Below are 11,101 nucleotides of genomic sequence, written 5' to 3' on the forward strand. Positions count from 1 at the left end.
TCATTTTTAATAATTATGCATTGTCTCTGTGAAAGACTATAGCAAAAATATTTGGGACATGGGACCACTTTGGTTGCTCTAAAATCGTGCCACAAAGATGGCTATTTATCGATTCTATTCAAGTTGACAACATTCTTTTTCTGGCCTTCAACCCAGCAAATGAGTTTTTTCAATACAGATGAAAAATATGCCCAATGTAAAAATAATCTCAGAAAAACACTATTAATTTTCTTCCCAGATCTTAAATTATTTGGGAAATGCACTTGATATTTGAGGGGAGGTATTGTTTTAAACCACATCAGTTGGAATTCATTTGCTTTATGGATTAACATAAGACATTTATTCATCTTAGAAATTATGAGAAGGACCAGATACCTTCCTAATATAGAGCACATAAAATATGATAGAATTTATCATATATAACCGAAATACACAAGCTAATTGAATTTGTTTGAAAATTAGGGGTTTATAAGATTCCAATGCTTCATCTGAATTAGGCAGAGAACCTTAGCAGGAAACAATCAATAAGCAGAGATGAAAGTTTTCAATTCCAATGATCTAAGGCATAGATATATCTTTTAATATAATGTAATAATGTGCTTTGGCGTTTTTACAGCCAAGAGTGCAAGACAATACTTTTGTTAGAAGTGGATTGTCACAGATGTCGTGTTTTCCTTAGAAGAGCTTGAAGAGGATGTATTCAAAAATTCCAACCATAACAACGATAGTAACTTTCAAATTGTGATAGACCCAAATACTATTAATCATTTCTATATTTTTTAATAGAGGCTCAAAGAACTGAAACAAAGGGAATTTGCTCGAAATGTAGCATCTAAATCCAGAAAAGATGAAAGAAAACAGGAAAAGGCACTCCAACGCCTGCACAAGCTGGCCGAGCTAAGAAAGGAAACTGTATGGTGAGTGTGCAATGAAATGTTAAGTTTTCTTAAAGTATGACGACCATAAAATGAAAAGGGATGTAGAAATAAAGGGTGCAAACTTATTTATTTCTGTACCCAGAATAAGAGACTCACATTTTCATGGCTTTCTGTGGGCTGTAAACAGTAATTTGAATTTGCATTTTATGCAAACACCTGTTTAATGCACATTTCAATAAAAAGCTAAAATTACTGTAATTTTAGTTTGTAAAAAAATAAATTTCACATTATTCTACTATTTACATCATCTTGGTTGAAAACTATTCTATTTCTTTGTGGAAATTCAAAACGTTTGATTGAAGAAGAGACCAAAGCCCTATCTCACGACTTTGGTTATAAATAGAGTTTTAAGAGAAACTTAGTTTTTAATTGAAAATTTGGAAACTTTTATTTGAAATTACCTTTGAGGTCATAAAAATAATAAAGGTCAGGAAGACCCTGTGCATTTCAGAAGCACGTCAAAGTTCATCTCATTGTGAATAATAATAACCGGATTGCCAGAAGTTCACAACTCTTACACTTTGACCTGCTTCTAATAACGAGCAGTTATGGTGTTACAATTCAGAGCTTACAATTTAGGCCAGGGCAACATTATGAAAAGAAGACCACTTTTTAGAATGTCCTTCCTCACGCATCCCACTTAAATAGGCTTCTTTTATTACTGTCTAAAACAAAACTGTTTTATACCAAATCTATTTCGTACTCAATAGTGTTAGGGAATATTGACATATCAAAAGATTGTTTGGGATATCAAATTTGGAAAAATCAAAATAAAATTTAAATGAATTTGGACTCCTATAGGATTAAAATCAAACATAACTGCTATTTAGTTGTACCAACCAGAAGTTTTTAACCTGTGTGATAATAAATGAAAAATTATACACGTGCAAGTTTATGTTCTAGAGAACAATAAGACCTGTGTGATTTAATATCCTATAAGTAGCATTGGCAAATGTAAATTCTAATCTATTAAGAGAATTAGAGTTAATAAGATATGCACAAAAAGAACCAACATTCCTTATGTAATTATTTTCCTAAATATACAGTACATATTTCACGTTATACACTCACACACGATTTTCCCGTTAATTCGGTGCCTCTAAAGATATACAAACTATGAGTGTTGTTTCTTAATATCAAACAAGGCAATGAAACAGTCCATTGTTTTGCACAACATGATTCTGTTTGGGTAAAGATGATATTTAGGTAGCTCCATGTTTATGTACCAGACAGTAGAGTCAGAACTCACTATATATGGTATACTGTAATGCCAAATAAATAGAAAATACATCTTAAGTAAATAGTTTTCTATTCTGCATTTATTGTATATTATGATATAATTTATAACTTCAGGGTAATTATTAAATATTAATAATAGCAATTCCAAAATACTCAAAGCTCTCATCAAGCTAGTATTATCTCTTAGTTATTTTTGCATTGCAGTGTACCACCTGGCCTGTGGCAAACTCTCAGCGAAAGCTGGCTGAAATGAATTGTTGAGCTGAATTCCTAGCCCTTCTAAAGTCATGACTGAGAGTTTTTCCTTAACTTCCTTCATATTCTCCATATAGTATCAATGATGTTAAGTATTTGTGAATTAAAGGTAATTTTATTTTAGAGAATTGTACAGTACTCCAAAATGTCACTGAAGAGGCTGTGGGGGTAAAAAATCTTGGTGAGGAAGCACTGGTTGAGAGCATAGAAATGTCCTTGACATTGTTGTTAATAACTATAGAAGTAACTTCAAGACACCCCAAAGTTACCCCAAGTTACCCCCCTAAAATAACCAATAACTAAATGAAATTGTGGCACTATGGAAGGCAATTGCATCCCATGAAAGTAATTCTCTTAGAAAGATTTAAAACTTTGAAAAAAAACTTATAATGACATTTCTAAGGTGTTAAGTGTTTGAATATTTTTCCTCAAAAGTGCCGTATCTCATATACACTTCTGTTTCTCTCTTTGTAGTGCTCCTGGAAGTGGCCCCATGTTCAAGTCAACAACTGTTACCGTGAGAGAAAATTTTAATGAAATTTCCCGCAGAGTTGTTGTGGATTCAGTTAATAACCAGGAAGATTTCAAATATACTTTGATTCATAGTGAAGAGAATGCTAAAGATGTTACCACTGTTGCTGCAGACCCAGAAAGCGCAAATAACTATACAGCAAAAAATAACCAACTTGGAGATCAAGCCCAGGGAATTCACAGACACAAAATTGGCTTTTCTTTTGCATTTCCAAAGAAAGCATCCATGAAACTGGAGTCCTCAGCTGCAGCCTTCTCTGAACACAATGATGATGCCTCTGTGGAAAAAGGATTTAGCAGAAAAAGTAGATTTGTCCCCGGTGCTTGTCATCTTCAACTATCTTCTCCAACAGATGTAATTTTGGGTTCTGAGGAGAAAGCTAACTCTTTTCATCTACCAGAGGGAATGTGCACTGACAAAGAATCTGCTCAAACTCAAGAGATTAAAGAAGTTTCTAGTGAACAAAATACATTGTTACCTTCATTTTGCCAGTTTCAACTTCCTGTATCTTCAGATGCAGATAATTGCCAAAATTCAGTCCCATTAGCAAATCAAATAACACTGGAAGATGTTATTATTAATGAAGACACACCTATGAGTGGTAATAACTCTGAGTTGTTAGGAAATAAATCCACGGTTCTTGATATGGCTAATGATTGCATATCTTTGCAAACTACAACAGAGGAAAATGCTAAGGACGATGATGTATCCACAATTGAAGTTGACAATAAAAATCAGGGTCCTGAGATGTTGGCCGCTTCAAATTCTGAAGAGAATAATATAACCTTACATAAAAAATCAGATTCATATAAAAGACCAAGTGAGCCATTTGTACCCGTACTTAACAAAGACGGATCCACAGTTCTACAGTGGCCATCAGAGATGCTGATTTACACAACTACTCAACCATCAATTTCTTATAGCTGTAATCCTCTCTGTTTTGACTTCAAGTCCACTAAATTAAACAACAATCTAGATAAAAATAAGTTGCCCTCAAATGATCTTTATTCTCAGCAGAAAGGAGAAGACATTTGCAAGAGGCCAGTTTTGGATTGCAAGGATGCATCAACTGCAGGACTCACTGACAATGAAATTGGAGGTAGCAGAAACAAATACACCCAAGTCACTCCTCTTTTGGCTGATGATAATCTCTCCAGTAGTTGTGATTTTGGAAAAAATGAGAATATGGCTCAGAGTTATAAAAATATTTCCTGTAGGATCAGAAAAACAAAAAAATATAATTTTATTAAAAATCAAATAAAACAGAATACTGTAGATGAGAAATATGACAAAATAAGGTTAAAGGATACTCATGAACACTGGTTCCATAAAAATAGAAGAAAGAAAAAAAGAAGAAAGTTATGTCAGCAGCATCATGGGGAGAAAATCAAAGAATCAGAAACTCACTTCAAAATGGAAACGGAAAATAGTTACACTGATACAACTAGGAAAACTTTACTGGAAACAATTTCCGAAAAGCAGTATTTAGCTGCAGAGCAATTATTGGACTCACATCAAATACCTGATAAAAGTCCCAAATCAGCATCTACAAATTTAAGTGAAAATGAAGAAATATGTAAAACCTGGAGCACTGAATGCAATAATGATGCTATCAGCTCTAAAAACCACTGTAAAAAGAACTCAATTGTTTTAAATGGACAATCCAATCCAACAATGATACATTCTGGGAAACATAATGTAACATATTCCAGAACTTGCTGTAGTTGGAAAGCCAAAATGTCCAGCTGTAGTCAGGATCACAGATGCCTAGTTCTTCAAAGTGACACAAAATGCCTGAGTCCGAATCAGGCTGTTAAAAGAGGTTATAATTCTCTTATTAATGAATCAGAAAGATTCCATCGAAAACGAAGACAACATTCATGTTCTTATTCTTCAGATGCAAGTTTAAATCGACAAAATTATATACCAGAAGAATTTTTGAGGCCACCACATGCTTCTGCACCCTGTAAGCCTAAAAGGAAAAGGAGGAGAAAAAGAAGCAGATTCCACACCGGATTTGAAGCTTTGGAACTCAAAGAGAATACCGGTTATCCCAGGAAAGGCAATTCTTCCTTACATCACCAGGATAACTTAATAAGTGAAGATAAAAAAGAGGAAATAAAACCACAAGAAATTGCAGATGTCGAAAGGAACTCGGAACAAACAGACCAAGTAGAAAATAAACTGACCTTGCCTCCTAGCAGCCCTCTTCCTTCTGAAACCAGTGGGGAAACTGAGCCTTTAGTAATGGAGACCACTTCTGGTGAATTGCCAGAGATTTCCAATGAACGCACCACACCTGTCTATGTAGCCAGTGCCCCAAGAAAAGAAGAAATTGACAATACCTTGCTGGAACACAAAGAAAGAAGTGAGAACACAAATGTTAATGAAAAGCAAATTCCTTTCAAGGTGCCTAACATTGAAAGGACCTTTAGGCAATCCCAACCTAAATCATACCTTTGCCATTATGAACTGGCGGAAGCCCTTCCACAAGGAAAGATGAACGAGGCATCCACTGAGTGGCTGCGTTTTAATTCAGGAATCCTTAACGCGCAACCATTACCATTCAAAGAAGCACATGTCAGTGGTCATACCTTTGTTACAACAGAACAAATCCTGGCTCCATTAGCTTTACCAGAACAAGCATTACTGATCCCAATAGAAAACCATGACAAATTCAAAAATCTACCGTGTGAAGTCTACCAGCACATCATCCCCCCGAACATGCTGGCCAACAAGGTCAAATTTACTTTTCCTCCAGGTGCCCTCCCACCCCCTAGCACACCTCTGCAGCCTTTGCCTTTGCAACCGCCCTTATGTTCTACCTCTGTAACCACTATACACCACACTGTTTTGCAGCAGCATGCGGCAGCCGCTGCAGCGGCAGCCGCAGCCGCAGCTGCAGGAACATTTAAAGTGCTTCAACCACACCAACAGTTTCTTTCCCAAGTCCCGGCTCTCACCAGAACATCGTTACCTCAGATCTCAGTAGGACCAGTAGGACCAAGACTTTGTCCTGGGGACCAGCCAACTTTTGTTGCTCCTCCTCAGATGCCAATCATCCCAGCTTCAGTTCTTCATCCTGGCCATCTGGCTTTCCCGCCTCTACCCCATGCACTCTTCCCTACCCTGCTTTCCCCTCACCCTACTGTCATTCCACTGCAGCCCCTTTTCTGATCATCATCATCGAAAGGAAAGAAAATATTCACATGGAAACTATTGCTACATGCGTAAATGCTCATCTAAGCGGATAATTGCCTACTTAAATGGTGGAAATAAACTAGCCAAAAGATGGCCTCATTATATGAAATCATTTACTGTAAGTGTAATGATGCAAATAAATTCTTAAGTTTATGATATATAATATTATTAAGGCACTGAATAGTTTGAAAATCAATACAATATATGCTGTATATTAAAATGATGTCTTGAGAGTATGTATAATGTACATAAAATATATTTATAGTACTGTAATTTATGTTGTAAAGTATGCTCTGTTTTTTTTTAATCTTTGTGTATTTGCACCTATTTAATGTTTAGACAAAGCTGATGGCACTATGTTTTGTACCATGTTCCTTGAAACTGTAAATTCAGTGAAAAATAACTCTTGCAATAAATTTTTGTTAAATATTTAAGTAAATCAAATTTTTGTTTTTAGTTGGTTTTCACTGTTTTAGGAATGTATAGTAGCAGTAAGTTTTGGATTTACAGCATCTTGTTGCTTCTATCCATTGGCATCTCTGAACCTCAGAGGCCCAGCAAAAGATTTTTGGAGCTCTATCAATACTTAAATTATGATACCATCTTTCAGAATAAGTATAACAGGTCCATTTGTTTTGTTTGTTTTAATGTTGCTTGTACTCAGAGTTTACTATATTTCCTGAACAATTGGTCCTCTAGACAATAAACCATGGAAATTCATGTGAAAATAATGTTAGTATTGGTGGGGAAATAACTCAAAATTATGCAAAGTACATGGTATTCTTCCAGGAACTATAAAACAGTACTAGTAGACAAGAAATAGCAAATAACCAGCATAAGTTCTTATGACATTTTTGTATGTTAAAATTCTCAAATTTATTATGCTTATTTTCAATTGTTGAAGGAAATACACATATATATAAATGTTGGCATGGATTAAGGAATAGGTTTAATTAATAAATCACTATACATCATACAACATCTTGGGAAGAATGGCATAAACACAGTCTGTATCTGGATATACTCTTAATTGAGAATCTGGACATGGGAAGGAGATCAAATAAATAGCTCTTCCTTCTGCAAATCTTTCTAGTAGTCATGTTTGTATCATATTTCTAAATTACCCAGGAACAGTTAGAAAGTCTCCACATCACCGTTCCAGATTCTGCTTTATTTTTAATAAGTCTGCATTATTGTTCAATCAAGTGCTTCTGTGTGTACTGAAGAATATAATTATGAGATAGAAAACTAGGGAATATCACACTTTTCCAAGAGAGTTTTCCAATATGAACCTGCCCCAGTCCATGCCACTTGGTAAGACAAAGTCTACCTGCCTGATAGAGAGGGTTCATCTCACCATGTGCAAATGATAAAGAATTATGGCAGCCTGGCAATAATCCTGGCATCAAGGAGCCAACTGAGTCCTTCTAAAGGGAGAGCAATGTTTAAGTGATGCTGTGCCAGGGAAATGCTATTTCATATATCCACCATGTGAACTGGGCTACCCTAAATAATATTGAGCAGAAACATATGTTCCCATATCAAAATAATCTATATTGAATTCTCCTTTAAGTAGAGAAATGAGAGAAAATCTAGGTCATTTACTTTATTGATTATGTACCATAGTAATCATTGATTTAAATGTTTTCCTGAAAAATGGCTGTGAAACTGAGTATACCATTTTATGATTGACAAATAAGAAGATAAAAATATAAGGGAAGCAATTTCATTTCAAATGCTCTAAGATAACATGTTCTAAAAATGGGAACTAAAATTGGAACACACGATTTTTCCCCAAGCAAAGTTCTTGAAACTATCTTTGAAGATAAATAGATGGGAACATCTACTGGGGAATGCTGACCCAATTTGTTTTTATTCTGTCAGAGCAGGATTGTTGCTTCTGCTGTTTAAAATCAAACCAAGTGTTTGACTTTAAAATATGCAGATTTTCTATCTTATTTTGTCATCTGCTGACAATAATCTCACTTGTTCACCTCTTACCTCTTGTTCTTATTCTTTAATTCCTTTTTCCCCTGATCTTTTCCTTCTTAATTTCACTGTAAACATCAATCGTGTGTATGTGTGTCTCCTCCTCTTCTTCCTCCATGTTATTTCTTTTATTTTTTTTTCGTTTCTGATGCTTTCTTACATTTCTTTTTGTTAAATGATATGGTTAGGCAGGCTTAACTTTTTAGTCATAATAGAATATACCTGATTGCTAGGTGTATGATAGAAATTTCTGGAAAATTTGAGGAGGAAAGTTCTCATTTAAGACTAATTGAAACTCAACTTAGATAAATTGATTTGTTTTCAAGAATACAAGTGGATGGACAAGAAATGAATGTTTTTTAGGCACGTCAAAACCATTTGATTATAAACAATTCATCTAGATATTTGATATTTTGGTAAGATATTGCATACATAGTCTGGGCATCCATTATATGTTGGAGACTTAAAATGAATGTATGATGAGACACGTGTTCATCTATTCTGATAACACTAATCCTAGAATCAAGGGAATCAGGCTGATGGGCTGAAGATGAACAATGAGCAGAGCAGTCAGATGGGTAAGTCAGGGTGGACTCATCAGGCAATGGGGCTGTCATATTAATGGCAGCTGGAATCAGGCCAGTGTAACAGTCATACTCTGGAGGTATGTTTGGGCACTGGCTGATGGCTGATCCATAAATCCTGGATCTGAAATCCCCATCCTATCCAGGTATAAATCATTGTACATCCTATACAATGGAGAAATTTAAATGATTCTAACACTGTCTCTTACTCACCATCTCTAGTCTGTTAGTTACAGGAATTACTATAGCATTTGTTATTGTAAAGATGAATAAATTGGAACATAGAATAAAACTTGAACATGGAAAGTAACATGTAACTGTAGCCAAGCAGCAAAAGGATTCACACTGGATGCAGTAAGGAAACTCATCCACAACTTCAACTACCATGGCCCTCTCTCTCATATATATACATATATATATACGTGTATATATATTTCCAAGTTCTTTTATGAGTTGAAGACCTATATCAAACTGTCCATAGGGCATCTCAACCTGGATATCTGCCAAGTATTTTGAACTCAAAACTCAAACTCCTGATCTTTCTTTATAGGTAACACTGAAATCTGTTCTTTGTCTTGTGTTTCTAAGCTCTGTGAATGCCATAATAAAAAAAAAACCTGTTATCCAAGTCAGAAGCCAGGGTATTATGCCCACATCAAGACAATCAATGAACAATTTTGGCTCTATTTCCTTAATTTTTCTCAAATTTTTCTGACTTGGACATTCTATATAGTTTTGGCTATAGTAGTCCATAAGCTGACTTGCTGACTTGCTGTTATAAATTAATGTCTCTTTCCCCAGTTTTCCATTCCTATAATTCGTCCTCCCCACTGCTGTCAGGGATACATTTTCAAATGTAATTTTATTATGACACTCCTCTATTTTAAAATCTATTATGGATCTTCAATTGTTCTCAAGATAAACATCAAAGTCCTTAGCATGTCAGGAAAATCTGTGGTGAATTAGGTGCCAGCTTCCCTCAGGACCATCCACTCCAGCACTCCCCTAGGTCAACCATTCTAATCTGCTTAGTTACAATCATCTTTGAGTTTGTGTGATCATGTTCTGTTATCCTGCAATGCCTTCCTTCCTGTGTTTTTCTTCACTTGGATAACTACTAATGAGTCACAATTCAACTTGAGTGTCAGTCTATTTCAGGGATTTTTTACCGAGTTCCCTCTTTCCTCAGATAAGTGAGCTTCCTCTCCTCTATCCTCACATGGCGTGCTGTGCACAGATTTTCTTATAAAGTATTCCGTGTGTTGAATATATTGTCTTGTTTGTCAAATTCACTAGATTAAGAGCTCCTTGAATCAATGTAGTATGTAACTCACAATAAACACTCAATAAGAGTTTGTTAAATGAAAGAATAAAATGAGCTGGAAAGAATGTAATTAAAATCTATGTAGACTGTATTATAGAGTTCCGGAACTGTTATCCATTTTTACTCCAAACGGGGCCTAAATCAGTCTAAATAAAAATATAATTTTACCCCAAAATTAGGACTTCAAAACATCATTTAACATGAAGAACTTCTTTTTAATGGATTATGAATCATTTAAAATAGAACTCCATAATCAATAATCAAAGCACAACTTGAACCCTTTCCCTTGCCCCAGGAGGAAGGCATAAGCTTCACTGTATGTATGTATGTATGTATGTATATATGTATGTATGTATCTATCTATCATATACCTATTACCTATCATTTTTCATCTTTCTATTAGTACTTATCACCAAACATTAACATATAATGTGTCAAATGCTAAACTATCTCTTGAGGATAAAGAAATCAATAGAACACATCTGCTACTCAGATATTCAAGTCTAGCAAGGAGGGCAGACAGGCAAAATCTTATATTTAGCTATTCAAAGTTTGCTATTTCATTATTAGTCAATCAAAATGGATTGAATTTATATTCAACAATGCTCTTTTCCCACTGTACTGCAGTCTCCATTTCTCATTCGTTTTTCTACTCTTTTTGTCCTCTGCTTATTTGCCTAGTTAAGCCACTGTCCTTGGGAGTGAAAGTTGTCACCAGGGATGTTTTCCAAATAAGCCGTTTACTTTCTTTCACAAACAAAATTGGACAAAGGCTTAAGGCTTACTTATATCATCAGTTGAAGCCCAAGGTCCTTCTTTAGAGGCAGCAGTAAAAAGCTGTGCAATTGTTCTGAAGTGTTGACTATGGCTGAAATCTAGCCCAGCATCTGCCAGCCCTTTGGATTGTGTCTCCCTCCCCCCACCCAGCATGGTCCACGTTGGTACAGAGGAAGAAACTACTTTTTCTTCACACAAAGGAACCATTGCTCATCAAGCCAAAAGCTCAGAGCAAGATGCTTTTATTTATTCATAGAGACAT

At 35.3% G+C, this 11,101-nt stretch overlaps 1 protein-coding gene across 1 annotated transcript in view; it reads left to right on the forward strand.

Moving 5' to 3' along the window:
- The window catches only part of ZNF804A (zinc finger protein 804A), a 280,914-nt gene extending 274,630 nt beyond the window's left edge, over positions 1 to 6,284 (forward strand). The window contains exons 3-4 of the mRNA XM_058549381.1: positions 787 to 917; positions 2,907 to 6,284. Of these exons, the coding sequence (XP_058405364.1) occupies positions 787 to 917; positions 2,907 to 6,141 (3,366 nt within the window). The 3' untranslated portion in view covers positions 6,142 to 6,284. The remainder of the gene's footprint in view (positions 1 to 786; positions 918 to 2,906) is intronic.
- Positions 6,285 to 11,101: the final 4,817 nt, after the last annotated feature.

The sequence above is a fragment of the Diceros bicornis genome, chromosome 10 (assembly GCF_020826845.1).
Source record: "Diceros bicornis minor isolate mBicDic1 chromosome 10, mDicBic1.mat.cur, whole genome shotgun sequence".
NCBI lineage: Eukaryota > Metazoa > Chordata > Mammalia > Perissodactyla > Rhinocerotidae > Diceros > Diceros bicornis.